General features: G+C 42.6%; 1 protein-coding gene across 5 annotated transcripts in view; it reads left to right on the forward strand.

The window, feature by feature from the left end:
* The window catches only part of STXBP5 (syntaxin binding protein 5), a 1,242,391-nt gene that overhangs the window by 992,898 nt on the left and 231,469 nt on the right, over nucleotides 1–18,024 (forward strand). For 2 of the 5 annotated variants that reach the window (XM_086927454.1, XM_086927455.1), the window contains exons 20-21: nucleotides 7,098–7,157; nucleotides 7,252–7,299. The exons of 2 other annotated variants lie outside the window; for them this stretch is intronic. In XM_086927454.1, the coding sequence (XP_086783580.1) occupies nucleotides 7,098–7,157; nucleotides 7,252–7,299 (108 nt within the window). The remainder of the gene's footprint in view (nucleotides 1–7,097; nucleotides 7,158–7,251; nucleotides 7,300–18,024) is intronic. One more of the 5 variants, XM_086927456.1, reaches the window with a different exon arrangement.

Genomic DNA, 18,024 nt, shown 5'->3' on the forward strand with positions numbered 1-18,024 from the left:
GCAATAAAACAGGTAGGTTTTGGCCTTACAGCTAAAGGACAACATCGGTAAGGCATACATTGCAGACATTTTGAATTCCCAGGGCTCAATATTAAAACACGCGTTGGGGAAACAGAGGCATTTTGGCAGTTCTACAGGTACATACTCCGAGAGGACGAGGTGTCTCCGGATAACTATTCACAAAAGTGCAGACTCCTCAGATTGACACTGTAACGAAGAGACTATTTAGTCAGGATCTTAGAGAATGATAATGTGATAGCAGCTATAACGTCATTGAAGGCAGACAAATCGACTGGATGGGTGTACAAGTGTGGTTTATAGAGCCCTGGGAGGAATGGTTGCCCCAAAAATAATGCAGCTCTTCGTCTTCCTTGTGTTGGAGTATTTGTGTTAGTCTGACTATAAGAGAAGCAGATATTACACTGGCCTCCCGGCTGGCAAAGGACATTTGAGATTGTAAGTCATACAGACCAGTTGCTCTTCTAAATCTGGATTTAAAGATCTTTACCATGCTCCTTGCAAATAGATTGGGCAAATATCTTCCAGGCCATATTGAGACAGATCAATCAGCGTTTGTCAGATGCAGGCATCTGCACAACAAAATTAGGAGGGTTGCTCAATCAAGCAGCAGAAGTTACTAGGAAAATGATTGCGGCAATATTGGTCACTTTAAATGCCGAAAAAGTGTTTGACTGTGTCAGTTGGAGTATTTTTTAAGGAAAACTGCATAAAATGTGGTTGGGAAAGAGGCTGAGCAGCTGGGTATTTGGGTATTTATGAACAATAAGGAACCAATGCCAAGAATATAGTTAATGATGACAAATCTAGTGCCATGCAACTGCAGAGGCGAACTAGGCAGGGGTGACCCCAGTTTTCATTGCTATTTGGCAAAAGTTCTGTGGAATCGATTTCGGAGTTAAGCTTCACAAGCTCCACCTGTTTGCAGATGACATACTCTTGAGCCTGACTAAACCGAATATATCAATAGCTTCCATTAACAGCCACCTAAAAAACGTTGAATGGGTTGCAGGATTCAAAAATCTAAAATATTGTATTTGACCCTGCCGCAGGAAGAAGCCATCAAGCTACATAGTGACTTTCCCTTTTAGTGGCCAACCCATTATGTATGGTATTTATATACAGTATTTAGGAATAAACATTACACCCTAGCTACCAAAGAAAGTACAGGCTAAAGGGCCGAGGCTGAGGAGCAATATAACGCAGTACTCGGACAGATTGAGTAGCTGGAAAGGATAGCCACAGCTAAAATGAATATACTGCCATGGCTCCTCTAGTTATGTCAACCTATGCCTTACACTGTCTCAAAGGAGAAGATCGTTTTTCTTCAGAAAAAGATAAAGGCTTTTTCGTGGAAAGGTAAAAGGTTAGTTTCTCCAGGAACATACTAATGGCACCTAGAAAAAGAGGGGCCTTGGCACTTCCAGACCTATTGAAATTCTAAGATGTGTCAGGCCTGTACTGTAATGAAAACAGTTCGAAATCGTTGTTTGTGGACAGATCTGTTATGAAGAGGCCCTTTTGGAACACTCTAGGCCCAGAAATGCACATGCTAGTGACATAGACAGTATGATCATTAAACCTGAGATGCTGTGGAAAGGATTGAACAGTATCCAGATTTCGCACCGGCAATCATAGTGCAGACATTCCGGAGGTGGAGGGGTGTAGATTGCCTAATATTGGGAGATTATAACAATGAGTCATTGCCACAATATTAGACTGAATTTGAGATTGCAGAAGAAGACCGATCATTGGGCATCATTGGGCCCTCCATCCGTCTATAAAAGCGGGAGCATTAAGTGACCTCACAGCTTTGGATAAATGTATAATCAAGAACCCAAAATCCAAGAGAGTTATCTCAAACATATATGAACTCCTGAAGATAGGTGAAGAAAAAGCTAGATGGGGATACCGAAAGGTATGGGACAGAACACTTGAAAGGAAAATTACAGACAGAAGAATAGGACAAATTATGGGAAGACAGCCGGGAAAGTTACAAAAATGTAATGCATAGGGAACAAGCACACAGTTTAATGGGCAATTGGTATATTACCCCACCACTTTTAAAAGAAATATATTCAAACATGAGAGGAGTATGTTGAGGATGTGGAGATGCAGATTTATCCAGTCTACGTATTTGGTGGTCATGCATCAAACTGAGACACGTCTGGAAGGAGATTCTCTCAGTAAACGTAAGCAAATTGTTAGGTACCCTGTACAAGCCACTCTGGATGTAATCTTACTGGACCTCAGACAAACAAGGGTGAAAGGCATGAAAAAAAGTACAAGAGTCTTGATTAATCATTTAATAACCGCTGCAAAGCAGCTAATTACCGCAGGCTGGAAGAATGTGGGTCCTTCAATGCTAAATAGATGGTACGCTACGGAACATGATTGCTATGGGAAAAATGATGTATGACTTGAGTGACCAGCATAAACACTTAAAACAGATTTGGCAACCTTTGATAGGCAATTTGCTTGCCATTGAAATCTGCTTCATCAGACTGTACAGACTGCGAGCTCTTGATTTGATTTATTTATAATGACTCGGTGCAGATGTACTGACAGCATGAATATGTGCAGTCGGATTAGGTGGATGGGGTGCCTTTACATACAACTATTGATAGCACTGTTGATCTTACGTGTGTGTTGGGGGAAGGAATCTAAGAGGTGAAAGTTATATTTAAAATGAGCATGGGATAACAGGCTAAATGTATTTGAGGTAATGACTTGTAGATTAAGAAGTAGCCTTCTCAGCTCAATAAAAATGTTTTTTGTTTTTTTAAAACATACTCGTTTGGAATTACCACAAACGGGTTATTTCAGTGAGATAGCGCTGCCCTGCTCTTACCCTTGGAGATCAGTAGCCCTCCTGTCCTACAGATCAGTAACACATCGAACTGTCTAAAAATATTAGATGAATGTATCTGCAGAAGTCCTGAAGAAGCAGTAGGGTACAGCACTAAATGTCTGCTCTGGTTTGGCTCATGTCACTCTGGTTCGGCTCGTGTTGAAATATGTTCGGACTCCACTCATCATAGAAATTGAAATGAACTCCTGTGGGCAGAGCCTGTACTAAATATCTATTCTTTTTTTATTGTAAATAGATTTCGATTTTTCTCACACTTTCAACAATGCAGGTGTATGCCATTTAAAATTGTAATTTTTTGGGTGGTCATTGTATATCATTCGGTTGGCCTATGATTGGACTTTGAAAGATTGTATTACACCCCTTGTTTTGGCTGTGATACTTATTTTGAATATTCTCCCCACCACCTTCAGTATCAAAGCTAGTAACAAGGTTTTCTTGCCACAAGAAATGCTTTGTGTATGCATGTGTAGAGTACTGATGAGTGGAAGTATACTATGTTTAAAACCCAGTGCCTTTGTCTTTGTGATCAATCATTTTCCACTAGCCACAGCTTCCTTTTAAGTTCTTGTGTAACTGCCCATGTTCTTTCCCTACTGAGTATTCCTCATCTTATCAGGGGCGTAGCTAGAGCTTCTGGTGCCCGGGGCTATCCCCCAGATTGCTGCTCATGGCAGGTGGGGGGGGGGGAGGCTCTGGGGGAAATGGACGGCGACACTATAAAAATATACATTAAAAAATGGAACAACAAATCGGTCAGTGCACACACACCCACACCCCTCTGTGGCATAAATCGTAACCTAGACAAGTTCCTACTGTATAGGTAGCCTGGAGGGAGAGGTAAAAATTAAATGTCACTTACTTAGATTAGGGCAGGATAGAGTCAGTCAACCAAACCATCCTGATCCACTCGTGGCGTCATCCTGAAGTTGAAGGCGAAAGCTACTATCTCTAGGACAGTCACAGGATTTAATGCTGGGGCCGGGGCTTGTGGCAACAGACAGTTCAGTAAGTGCGCACAGAGTGACACAGGCCAGCCAACCAGTCCAGTGCACGCGTGCGTGAGATGAACCAACCAGTGCCAGAGAGTAGCAAAGGCGTAACTAGAGCCAAATTTCAGGGGGGGGGGGGGCTAGGAAAAAATTCGAATTCTTCAAGCAATAGGCAGAGTGGAGATTCAGGGGCTCTAAGAAGGGGTTAAAAAACAACAAAGCCTCCTTAACAAGCAATGGTCTTTTAAAGACCTGTGAAGTACTCGGCTACAGCTATGTGTGTGCCAGGGAAGCTGTAACAGCCTGGGCTACCACACACAACGGGGGCTGAAGCACTTTGAGCCCAATGGAACTTGTGGGCCTGGGACAGTCAGCAGTAGACAGACACTCAGACTGCCTACCAGTTGTGCACAACAGACAACACTGCACACTAGTCACTCTCCAGTGTGGGAGGGGTCTCCTAGTTTCAACTCTCCAACCCTGATAATGACCCTCACATCACCGTGTGTGAGACTGTGGGGCATTCAGAGGGAGGGGCTGCTGCCTAGCTCAGGCCGCGGGAAACACGCTCATCAACCAAGCTCTAGACATTGGGCAGGCCACAGCCAGCAGCGCTGACTGCTGAGCACACAGTGCAACGCAAGAAGCCTTATGCACAGGAGGCAGCCAGGCTGCAGGCAAGGGCCAGGCCTGGCGTCGAGGACGAGGCGCGCAGTCTTGTCATGTACAAGTATGCCGAAGGCTCTTTCAGACTAAAGAGAAGTTGTTTCTTGGACTTGTGTGTGTCGCTTTAATACATTATTTTGCATCACGGGATAGGCATTGGCTCAAAATGACAGAATTTAAATATTAAGCCGCGCCACCCACCCAATGCCCAGGCAGCACTGTCATGAACGACTGGCTCAGACAGTTTGTAAAGTGAACTCTATAGATGTCCCCTATGATGCATGTGCACCGCCACAATTGTCTGGTAAACTACAGTAAGAAGTGCTGTTGAATAGTACACACCCAGAACTGAAGCCCTTCAAAGTTCAAAGTGGTCTCAGATTTGATACTTACAAAAGTGTGGTATTCAAGGTGCAACCCATTCCTCCCACAATTCGCATGCAAATGAACACTCTCTCAAGCACATAACCGAGCAATGCAGTCGAAGATAAATTACTCTGATTTTTCCGAAAACTGCTCTACATTTGAAAACTGATGAAAGCATGTAGAGCAGCCATTGTGGCACAGTAGTAATAAAAAGCAAGTGTCTATATTTGTTCTAGACTGCTTTATAGCTGTGATACTTTGATAATAAAAAAGTGGTGCCAAATGAAGGAGATTTTATGAAGATCTGGTTTCCGAAGAAATGCATTAAATTAGTAGTTTCTAAACACGGTGGGGGAAGTGTTCTATCTCGCTGTATTAACATGCTTCGACACGTTGTAGCCACTTTGCATTATATTCTAAGTGATTGCGTACATCAGAGCTTGTGCGCGGATTCCGCAGCAGTGGCCGCCACTCTTTCCAAGCACAGACACAGCATTATGCAGATAAAAAAAAGTCTACTTGTGGGGATATTAAATGTGTATTGAGACTGGAACTTTGATACACAAAATGCAGGAAGGCTCCTCCACCCCACTGCCCGCTCCACCTCCCCCAGCAACAGCTACAGCCATGTCGCAGACCGTGGGGCGCAGGTCTAGGTTCTAACAATAGAGTATTAAAGTGATTTGTGTGAGACTGGGCGGGCGGGAGCACTTAGAGGGAGCGCGTGCGCCGGTACTGACACTCACCGACAACACCAAGCTCTTCTACTCCACGGCTTCGTTGGGCGGGCGGGCGGGCGGGCAGGCAGGCAGCCGCAAGCAACTCAGTAAGTCTTATTCTGCCTCGTCAGCACAGCACCCAGGGACAGGCAGTGGCCAGGTCCCGAGCCAATGAACTGTAACTGACCCTAGCTCTGCACGCTCCGCGGGCGGCAGGTCGTCCAGCGGCCTAATAATGATTGGCGGTCAAATTGTTACTGAAGCAGCTAGAGCTGCCTGCGAGCAGTTACTCCCAAGCCTGCCGGAAGCAGCGCGCCTCGACTCTCCAGTAGACTCCAGGCCAGCCTGAGCCTGGAAACGCAGCATTCACAAGCATTTGCGCTTGCACTTCAAACACATGTGCCGCACCGCCCCAAATAGTGCCGCCTGGGGCGGACCGCCCCCCTAGCTACGAGGGTGCATGTTATTGAAGGAATATTCGGTCGATAGACATGACTTCACATGTACCATATTTGCTATACTTCTTGCACCTCTAACAGTAACTTTAGTATGTATTCAAGATAGTTTTATTTTTCACTTTAACCTGATAAAATAGAAAAATATTTCCATTAATGCTTTTTAGCTAAGATTTTAATTTAAAATATTGTCAATCTGCAATTCAATTAGAAAATTCACTAGATATGACAATTAAAAAAATCAGTATTTAAGTTTCAATCATGATGATACTAATAAATAAATGGCTAACTCATTTTTATTTTATTTTCAAATCATTTTTATTGGGTTTTCAAGGAAAGAAAAAACAAGAACATAGATGAAAAAAATTAAGAAAATCACAAATTGGCATGAGTTACAAGTGGGATTATAAATGATAATAACAATTATAACAATATAAAGAAAGAACTACAAAAGAAGAAGGAAATGCCAAGAGGTTCCAAATTAAGTGGCAGGTGGAATTGCGGTTAGGTTAGAGTCACAGATGGCCTTTGTATATGACTCATATTTTCGATTTTCAGTCTTCACGGCCACATTGACTCACTTTTTAAAGTGACTTCAATGGTGATCCTAGACCAAGCAATCTAGAATGTGTGCTAATCCAATAAAGTTACTATGAATGCACAACCACCTGTTTTATGCTTTTTAAGAAAAAAATGACCTTTTGTTCTGTATATTGTGGTACACTGTGTTCGACCTGGATAAAAGATGGAGGTAGTTAAGGCAATTTCTTTGTTACTTTAAAAGTATATGATTTTCTGTGTGCTAAGTTCAATTGTGCAGTTGAACGCACATCAAAAAGAACTCCATAGTATGTAGATTTTCAATGTACAAATTCTTTTTGGAAAAGGAATTTGATATCACTTGGAGTTACCCATGACACACCAATCCATAGTCTGATTTTCTCAGCCAATCTTGGTTGCTTTGTCTCTGCCAATTGTGAATTCTCATTTCATTCTGTCTTCACTTGTGTAGGTTTTGGTTCGCCCAGCACTTCAGATGAGGAACAAAAAATGAATAGATTTATAGATAAGGGTACAGTATTTTGGTTTTAATAGTACTATTTTTTCTTTGAGCCCCTTTAATTTCTTTTAGATTTTGACGATTTACATTAAAATGTCATTTTCAGTGAAATTCAAAAGCAGAAAGATTTCCAAGACAGTAGTCACTGACATAGGTATGGAAGTAAAAACTATATTTTTCTCCTAATCTGGTGCTCTAAACAACACTAACCCTAAAGATTAAGAATCATGAAATTACATTACCTACTTATCAATTGATCGTCCTTAGTGCTACGTGATAATTACAGAGACTGATTATGCTATGGGGTATTGTACATACTAATTAACAAAAATCAAGCATACTGGTGTATTAATTATTTCTTTGATTTGTATGATATACACTTATCTTGTTTGGGTTCATTCCTAAAGACTGCACGGTTCAATCTATACATTTCAAATCAACGATGGGCCCTACTGTAGATTTAAAGGCCTTTCTGCAAGATTTTTGTTCTGCTTTTTGGTGGAATTGTTAAGATGCAAAACATTCTGGTTCCAATTTATAAATACCAGGATACTAAATTTGAATGCAAACCCTATTTATTATTAATGCAATGTTCTCACACATACATGTGTGATGGCTGTGGATTGAACCTTGTTACAGACCATTAGAAAATGTGGTGAATGGGCATAGACACATGGTCTGCTAGGGGCATGTGGTGTGTTCTGGAGTGGTTTGTCAACTTTCCTCTTGGGGATAGCCAATTTATTGTTTTTGAAAAATATGTATTTCTCTATAAAATGTTATGAAAATGTACCACTGTTCAAACATTAAGCTTGCATGAACTGTGCATTTATGGAGAAATGTGTTCTTGAGTCATGCAGTATTTTACATTTGTTTTTCTTAAAAAGTATACTTTTGAGATAACTATTAGGAGGTGCCTACCGTAGGCTAAATATATGATAAAACCACTGTTAAATGTATTGTGGACCATGCCAGTAAATAAGTAATATACATTCAATTTCTTAATAGCTCTTATTTGCACCTGTCTGTTGCTCTCATTGGTTATTCTTGTTGCCTCTGAGGTGTGCTGTTTCAGTTGTTAATTGCTAAATATCACCAGTATATGAGTAAAAATGTAAAATGTATTGATATATTTCAAATGATGAATTGATCTGTGTGTATGTTTTAGTTAGCACATGGGGTAATTGTGCAATTCCTTCATTCTCATAGAATTTAAAGAATGGTAATGTCAATACACTAATTGTTTTGTCAGTGCTACCAGTCATAAAGAAGACTAAAGAATAGGAGAAATATGTATATATTTTTCATTAGTTATGCCAATGTGCAGTACTGAAATTGTCTAATATTTTGATTGGGCAGTTTCACCTGTTTAGAAACAGAGAGGCAAGAGTCAGACTCATGAGAGAGCAAATGAGCACTTCAAAGATAGACACTATGAAGATTAATGTTTGAAACCGAATCCCCATGGTGATGTGAGAGAGAGAGTTGTTTTTCAATGTAGAAATGTTCAAATCTCATTAATCAGGTTAGAAGTGGATAAAGGTTATGTCAGTTAGATTGTTAGTGAGGATTCCTATTGTTCAATAACCGACATTGTTTGAATATGAGCTATGTCATTGGGTGACCTCTAAATTTGCACACATAGTAAAACAGTCATATTCAGTGAACAAATATTTCTACTAGCAAATTCCTTATCTGACTTTTTTAAGGGGTTTAAAACACGCCACCCACCTTCTACAAATGGCCTATGGCAACATTATACAGTTGACAAAAATCTCTGTTGTCACCAGCAGTTCAACCGACACTGAGCCAAATATACAGAGGGTATTAGTGTTTGTTGACCCTCAAAAAACAGTAAAAGCATTAGTCTTAAGTACTAAGCAAATAAAGCTATCCGGAAAACGTTTTACGAATCCCTAAGAATATATATTTTGGTTGTCCCTTCCAAAAACAGGTTGGGTTTGCTAAGTTTCAATGTTTTGTAACTGAAGTCTAGTTCCAAAACATTTAAAAGTTACATACACCTAGTAGTGGCAACTCATTTGTAAACATTCCGCTTCGTGAATGTTAAAATAAAAAAATAAAAAAAGTTTGTTGTGGAGTAGAAAGTGGTCCGGCAGAACACTGCCAACTCTACTTTTTAAAATAAAATTTAAAAAAAGTAAACATAGCCCTGTTTCCTTTATGGAAAGCAGGCAGCAAACACCCCTCCAAGTTTATTTTATTGAAAAGTGATCACAGACATCGTGGTCTCCTGCCCTAGCAGGTCATCGTCCCTTTGATGGTCTCCAATGTGAGTGAGTTGCAGTTTGCAAAGTACCTCTTTAATATCCATGAGGCAGGTAGGATTACGACCCACTCAGATTCTGAAATTTACAAATCGGCCTATTATTAAATTGTTCTGTAGACTGTTTGTAAAATTCTTCACTGATCGCAAAAACACTGGTTTTCAATTGCAACCCTTTTTTTGACTAAGTAATAGGTCATCTGACCCACTGTCTTTTCATATTTCGTTCTTTCTATGTCGCATACGTTCAGACTTCTCATGTTGTATTTTACATACATTGTCTTACTAATTGTTTTTTTGGGCAATTTGTAACCTCGTATTCTTTCCTATGAGATCTGGATTAATATTACAGGACCTGCAACAAAGGCATTTTGTTTACAGGCATTAATATCGACTTCGTTTGATGCCTTGGTCAATCGTGACCCTGGAAACTAATTGTGGTCGCCAATGGGGTTAGGGTGTCACCAATTTAGACTTTCTCATAATTAGGACGAGATAAAAGGGCAGAATTACCCCTGCAAGGACTACAGTTTTCTGATTTTATGTATTTGCAGCCTATTTCCACGCCCCTAGCCTGTACAATAATGTTGTATCCCTCCAAGAATATCTTTAAGAATATTGCAGAAAGGGGAAGTTGCAGTCATATTTGCTATTTGATAAGATATAACGGCTCTTCCGTTTCGGAAAAAGTATCGAGCAGTGCATGGAGGAAAATGTCATTGTCGTGCCTCTACTGGCTCCTCAAAATTGGGTTAGTCTTTTCCCTCTTTGGACATCATTTGTGTAGGGCTTCTTAAACATCAACTTCTTTGCCTGTTCTCAGTCCCTTCTATGTCCACTTCATCTACTTCCAATTCAAGGAGTTAAACCATCAATGCTAGTATTATTCCTGTTTATGTTTTTACCACTAATGCATCAAAAAACTCTCTCCCACCCTCCTAACTATTCTGCTATTAAATAAAAATACATTCATGTGATGCCCCGTCTCCTCTGACATTGCTTCTATCCTCAGTGTTTTTACTTAAGTGTGAAATAATGCTATCAAAACAAATGTATTGTATTGTTCTCATGCCTTAATATTATACATCATGCAATGTTAAAATAATATGTAACACACACACAAACACACAACAGAAAAAGCACTGAGCCACAATACAATTATTACATTAATTAACCCATTAAAACAAGGAACAAAATATAAAAGATAGTCCAAACATCTACCTACTCTCAACTGACATTGCAAGACACTAATTTGCAGGGCATAGGAACGCACAATGGAGGGACGCTCAATTAAAATAATGACCAACTAAAGCCATCCTGGTTTCTCTTAATTCTTCGGTTTCTCAGTCATAACCCAAGCACCACAGATATACTAGGAACTGCACAATAGATCTCTGGGTGATGTTAATAAATTTGAATGGGATGGCACCCAAACTTACTGAGACTTGCATTCTCCAAAGCCATCTTCACTGCTGCTGTAAAGAAATGTACTTGTTAAAAATGTGGCCACGTACCTTAGAATATTCTAAAGCAACAAATCATCCCTGATGATTTTCGTATCTATGATAGTGTTGACACAATGTTCTTTGTTTTGGAGTGGGATCTGGTGTATTCTTGGAATTTAATTGTGCCTGTTGATTATTAAATGTAGCTTCTTAATGTACATTTCTTAACTCTACCTTAGTATTCCCTCCTCCCAAACCTTGATCTTAACAAACGGTGACTGAAAATCAGTAATGGAGGTGACGGTGAATGCCAATTTCAACAGATAGTAACAGTAGCCTCGTTTCATATTCCTTTTGCTTTTCCCAAGACCTTAATGGCTGTTTAGGGGATGAAAAGTTATTAAAATGGGAAAAACATTTAGAAGAAGAGAATAGGTTGACTAAGGGATGGGGTGCATGCAGAACTTCCTTGTTCAAGCACGCTGGCTTTTTATATTCCCTTAGCTGTGGTCCTAAATTTATCAGAGTTCATTTTCTAACTTAGATATTTCCTCATTTTGATATTTGGGAGCTAAATTAATTTTAGAAAGCCCTCTCTGCTATTATTTGTTCTGATGGATACTTTATTTTTAATAAACCAATTTGTTAGTGTCAAAGGTCAAGCAAAATGCAGAGCTCCTTAACACAGGAAACATCTGCCATATTATACATTGCAGAGCATTGTCTTTGACATTTAGTTTATACATTATCATAATTATAGTTATGTAAAACAAGACACCATGAACATAATAAACCCCCCGTTGCACTATTCCACTAAAGTGTCTTGTTCGCCACTACAACGCGCACCACAACAGATGAATTCCATCACAATATTGCTGGTCCCTCACCCAATAAGCCCGCATGGCCTGATGGATACTTTTAACGTCAGATTCCCTACCTTTTGACTTTACCCAGGACCTAGACTGTATCAGGAAAAAATGTCATCATAGCTCGTGTTGGTACTGTCGTGCAGCTTCACGTAGACACCACTGAAGCACACTTACATCTGTTTATTTCTTTTCGCGCCTTCGTAAGTAGATTCGGAACTATCTTCCATTTTTTTCTTGACAGTCTGACAAACTAGTTTTCCAGTGTGTATGGGAACGTGTCACCTCGTAAAACTACAGGTTAAGCCTTGTAGGGCCTGTCGCTAGCTGATGGCTGTGACCGATTTCCTCAAATTATGTCTCTGGTTTTTGGGTTAGTGCCACAGCTCTTATAACTCATGCAATAGGTGTGCTCTGATATACCTGAATGCGATTTGCGATAGTGAAGCAAAGCTATACGTCATCAAGCACCGTAGAAATTTGTGTAAGTCCTGTTCCTGCTCAAACTGGAGAGCGCTGACCAGTTTCCAGTCTTGGTGTAGCTCCTGCTGCATATCTTCATTATGGTCCAAGTCTTTAGGTAAGTCAAAGTCCAAAAAGAAAAATGAGAAGTCCAAGCAGGCCTTATCCCAGCCTCACCACTCTCCATCTGAGAAGTTGCAAGAATGTCAAAGTATCCTTTCTCTTGTTCTTGGTCCCCCGACTAGGAGCCAGTTCCACAGCTGATCCTAATGCAGCCTGAATATCCGGGGCCTCCGTGATGCAACAACAGATTGAGGCTTTTAAAGAAGCCATGTTGTGAATCTTTGGTGCTCTGCCAGCTGCCTTTAGCACGCCTTCGGTCCCAACAGATCCACAGAGGCCTCTTGTGTGGTAACTACTGGCAGGTCAGCCATTGGTGCTGTCTGTCTCATGAACTTCAGGTTCAGCTCCAACTCCAGAGCTAACTCCGCCTCCCTCACCACGATCCACGCTGGTTCCTGCATCATCTATGCTGGCACCGATGCAGGAGGAGGATGTAAATCCTATTGTCCTGTCGACTCAGATCCAAACCAGTCTCGAACAAGGTCACATCCTGGAACAGTCCTGATGCACTGTTCGTTCACTTTGACTCAGACAAAACAGCACCTTTCTTTAGGAGCCAACCTCTTGAGCTCCAACAACTTTTCAGATTGTAGTTGATGGAGATCCGTTTTCTCCACAGTATGATGACAAGAATTTCTATTTGGACCTACAAAAGGCCAGTGACTAGACACCTCCCATGGTACAGGGCTGGGCTCTCCCTCTGGTCACTTAACAGAAGAGACAGTCTCAATTGCTGTGGTCATTAGATAGGCTGATGAAATCCTGGACTTAAAAATGTCATCTGTTGCAGTAAAAGCCAGTGTACTCACTGACGTTCTGCATCCTGGACAAACCTCGGTTGAGCCCTTGCGGCCATTTAACAAAACCTTAACTTACACCCTCATAGGCACCTGGGCTAAACCTTGTTCATTCTCACCAGTAAATAAACGGCTAGCATGACCCCACAGACCTGCTCCGGGTGACCCTGCTTTTTGACCCATCACCCTACTGTAGAGAGCCTAGTGTTTCAGGCTTCCACTATCAGGATCAATCCACAAACTCTATTCCTATGACTCCTCCTGATGGAAGTTGAAGAGACTTGGTGCATTTGGAGTGTTCTTTTCAGTTAGCATCATTCTTCTGTCAGTCAGCGCCAGCTGTTTACTGGGTTCGGACTCCCACGCATTAATCAACACGGTTGCAGAGATTTTGCCAGTAGGGCTGAATGGATTTCATGCCGATTGGTGCAGACCATTCAGGATGGCCAGTATGCAAGCAAATATGTCATGCTGCCAGGTTTGGACACGACTGACTGTTTAGGACGAGCAGATGGAACGAGCAAGGTGCTGCAGCGCCACATCTGGATGAGATCCACAGGCTTCCTGAATGACATCCAAGAGTCATTCCTGGATATAACTTTTGACCAGTCTTGCCTATTTGGCAAGAAGGCTGAGTTCACCTTGAGAGCTTTAAAGAAAATATAGCCACATTGCACTCCCTCAGTGTCTCCATGCATGCAACGTAGTAGCCCCAACAGTGCTGTCCCTTTTACGGTATCACCTTGGGTTTCACTTGTAGGCTGCACCATAGCCCAATGTCCCAGCAACAGGCACAACATTCCTTGTGGGACTGGGATAGGGGATCTAGCAGACATGGTCCGGGCCTGCAGGGGCAGAATACTGCCCAGTCCTCCACCCTTCTGGCAGCAGACCTCTAAGGTTATTAAGTTTGCCCTTGGCAGTACACGACCATCCTGTGAGATGCAGAATTTATTTATTTATTTTTAACATTTATAGAGCGCACTGCAACCCTACGGGTATCCTGACGCGGAGACAATGGGAGAAGAAACTGATATGAAAGGTCACATGGCTGGGTCAGAGGGTCATACTTTGGAGAAGAGCCACGTCTTGACTTTTTTGCGGAACATCATTAAGTCCTGTATTCTCCTAATTTCCACAGGAAGATAATTCCAGAGGCGGGCTGCTGTCACGCCGAACGCTCTTCCCCTCCCCCCATGGTTGCTTTCTTTATCTAGTAACAGTAGCACTTTCCGGAGTCCCCGGATGAGAGTATAGCAACCTCCCACTAATTTGTTAACATGGGACTCCAAATTCAATTTTTCATTGACACTGACCCGCAGATTGCGCACTGTGCTCACTGGTACCAGAGGGGCGTCTGTGGGTATGGGCCAGAAATCAGCTGGTAGTTCTCGAGGGGCCCCACCCACCTTACATTGCAGAATTTCTGTTTTCTCACTGTTAAATTGAAGCGAGTTGTCCCTTAGCCATTTCACCATTTCTAGCATACACGCCTGAAAACTATCCTGAGAGTCCACATGGTCGCCGTCTAGGGACACCATAAGCTGGGTGTCATCGGCGTAGTTGACCACGCTAATATGATGCGTTTTTACAATATCCAGCAGTGGTCGCATGTATGCGTTAAACAGGATGTGGCTGATTGAGGACCCCTGAGGTACCCCTTGTTCATTTTTTACAAAATTCGATTGATACGGGGGGAGCGCTACTGCTTGCCATCTATCAGATAGATACGAGCGCATCCAACTCCGTGCCACTCCTGTCACTACCAGGGTTTCAAGCCTTGTTAGAAGAATGGCGTGGTTGACCGTATCTAAAGCGGCGGACAGCTCTAGCATTAATAGGGTTGCCGATTGTCCGCCCGCATGCGAAGGTTATCCAAAACGTTCACCAAGGCTGGCTCTGTTCCTTGAACAGGTCTGAACCCAAATTGCTCATCTTCCAGTTTATTGTTTGTCTCCAAGAAAAGGGACAGTGCCCTGCTTAGCAGTCATTCCATGATCTTAACTGGGTATGGTAATAGGGAGATTGGCCTATAGTTCTTATGGCAACCTGGGTTCAGTGTGGATTTTTTCAGGAGTGTTGTTATAATTGCCTGCTTCCAGCTGGGTGGCCCCACTCCACTCCTGAGGGACTGGCCACACAGCTGACGTAGGATAGGAAAAATCTCTGATCCTAGTTCTTTCAATATCTTGTGGGGGATAGGATCCATGGGTGACCGTGAAGCGATTCCTAGAGCCACTCGGACGAACTCTTCTTCCGAGGGCATCTTAAATTCATCCATAGTGAACTGGGGAGTAAGTGAGTTAAAATTGTCCTCCCTGTCGAGGTTGTTCTTAGATGTTTTTCCCTTTTCCTGGTCCCGAGAACCGGGTAACGTCACCTCTTTCAAACCTTCCACAATCTTATTTATTTTCTCTTGAAAGAAAATTTCCAGTCAATCACACAGCTCCTGAGTAGGTGGGATTTTACTGTTTGTACAGTCAGGGTGTGTCATCTCTCTTACTATCCTAAAGATGTCCTTAGATTTATTAGATGGTTTGAGGATGGCGGCGGCGAAATATTCCGCTTTAGCAGTTGCTATTTCTCTTTTATACTTCATTAGGGTTTGCCTCCAACTGACTGTCATTTTCCGCGTAGTCCTTTCGACACTGTGTTTCTACCATCTTGCAGTCTAGCTTATAGTTCCTTAATGCCTCTGTATACCATGGAGCTGAGGGCCTACCTCTTTTCCTGATATCCTTTAGAGGGGCAATCTGGTCAATTCTCCTAGTTAAGTGCTCACAGAGAGCTGTATACTTCTCTGTTACCTGTTTCTCAGGGTTATACAAAGTCTCTGCCTGAAGTAGAGGGCCCATTTTTGCCTTCCTTGGCAGTACTTTCCAGTCCCTGCCCGATAGGCCCTTTCTTCCCTGGTTAATGGCCTCATCTTACTTAAGAGTGCCACGCTGAAGCTGGCCAAATGATGGACCAACCACCCCACCGGCAGAATTTTCCCCGTAGTAATAAGGCCTTCCTCTGCAAATATCATGTCTACAATGTGGCCTTCTACGTGCATTGATTCTGACACCCATTGTATCATGCTCAGGTTATCGCAGGACTGAAAGAGATTGTTGTATGCTGTGTCCATTCTTCAAGTTGCCCACAAATAAAAATCTCCCAAGACCAATAACCTAATATGGGTAAGGGGCATGTTATTAATTGCATCAATCAGATCCTGCTGTTGTTGTGCATTAGCTGCCCCCGGCGGCCTATAACAGACCATGCCCGTGAAAGAGTGTCCCGTCTGATCCTTAACGGAGAAGCCCAATATTTCCGCGCAGGTGATCTCATCTATTTCCAGCGGAGTAATATTCCAGGCCTCTTTAAAGATAATTCCAATCCCTCCACCACGACCCTTGGATCTCGGTTTACGGAAGGCCTTATATCCGGCTGGACAGGCCAGTCCCAGCTCTAACTCCAGTCCTGCCGTGGCCCATGTCTCTGTCATGAACAGAGCATCAAGCTCATGTGTTTCTAGCATATCTGGATCTCTGTGGAATGCTTAGGCAGCGATCTTACATTAAGCAGACCACAGTTTAGTCTGTCATTCTTCACTATGCTAAGCTCAATCCCTGTTGCATTATCTAGTGGTGGCTTACAAAGCACGATTACTCGTTTGCCTATCTCACATAGTTGTTCCCTAGAGTAGCTGCGGCTAGTGTTATCCATCACCATTTTGTATGAACCGGCAGCATTTCTGGCGCTGTGCGCTGCCGGTGCGTGGCCGGGCGCAGACCGGCTTGCCATAGGTGGATTGTATCCATAGGTGACAAACTATGACTTATGACAGGTGGGTCCTGCAGAGAATCCAACAGGGCTATGCGCTGCCATTCCATTTTGACTTGTGCTTCTTCCACCTACAAGAGAACAGCTTTAAGAGGACCACTTCTCCTTTTTGCAGCCGGAAGTTCAGGCTGTTTTTGTGAAAGAAACTATAGAGAATACCCCACCTTGGTGATCGAATCTGGATGTTACTCCCGTTACTTCTTTGTTTGGAAAAAGGGCAAAGGCTGTTGTCCTATTTTTTTTATATAACCTATCAATTTCTTCCTGCGAAGGACAAATACAATATGCTCTCTCTCTCTCTCTCTCTCTCTCTCTCTCTCTCCAAGATTCTATCTGCCCTGGATTAAGCAGACTAGATGGTAGTGCTGGACACACAGGATGACCATTTCCATGCTCCAGCCTTGCAGGCCTACAGGCACTACTTATGGTTCAAGGTGGGCAGTGAGCATTTTCAGTTAGCTGTGCTCCCTCTCGGACTCACCAGTGCCACATGGGTAGTCTTGAAGATGATGGTGATAGTTGCAGCATACCTTCCGAGTTTGGGTGAACCAGTGTTCTCCTACCTTGGTGACTGGCTGTTGAAGGCGGACTCGCCAGTCAGTTATGGCACAACATAGACGAGTGCAAACCTCCTTAGATCATTGAGGTTCACTTTTAAAGTGCCAAAATCACACTTTACTCCTTCACCTAAGCTCCATTCTATCGGAGCAATGCTAAACACCATGCATTACTGGGCCTCCTCCAGATCAGAGAGTCCAAAAAATGTGGTCTATGACCCTGATGTTTTAGCATCTGTCCTAGGATTCGGTGAGGGTGACTCTGAGGCTATTTGCTATATTGGGATTCTGCTCGTTGACCGTGCCAGTGGCTTTTGAAGGTTCTGCAGTTGGATCTGAAGTCTCAGTGCGCCCAGCATCAAGGGACCCTGTCAGATTTCATCCAGGTTTATGAAGAGACCGCTAAAGATCTACAGTGGGCTCTTCGCAACTACTATTGGAGCAGCGGCAGACCCCTCTCCACACCCCACCCAGTGCTGACTGTGGGGACATACAGATCCCAGCTTGATGGGAGAGT

Source organism: Lissotriton vulgaris, chromosome 6, assembly GCF_964263255.1.
Source record: "Lissotriton vulgaris chromosome 6, aLisVul1.2, whole genome shotgun sequence".
NCBI classification, from domain to species: Eukaryota; Metazoa; Chordata; class Amphibia; order Caudata; family Salamandridae; genus Lissotriton; species Lissotriton vulgaris.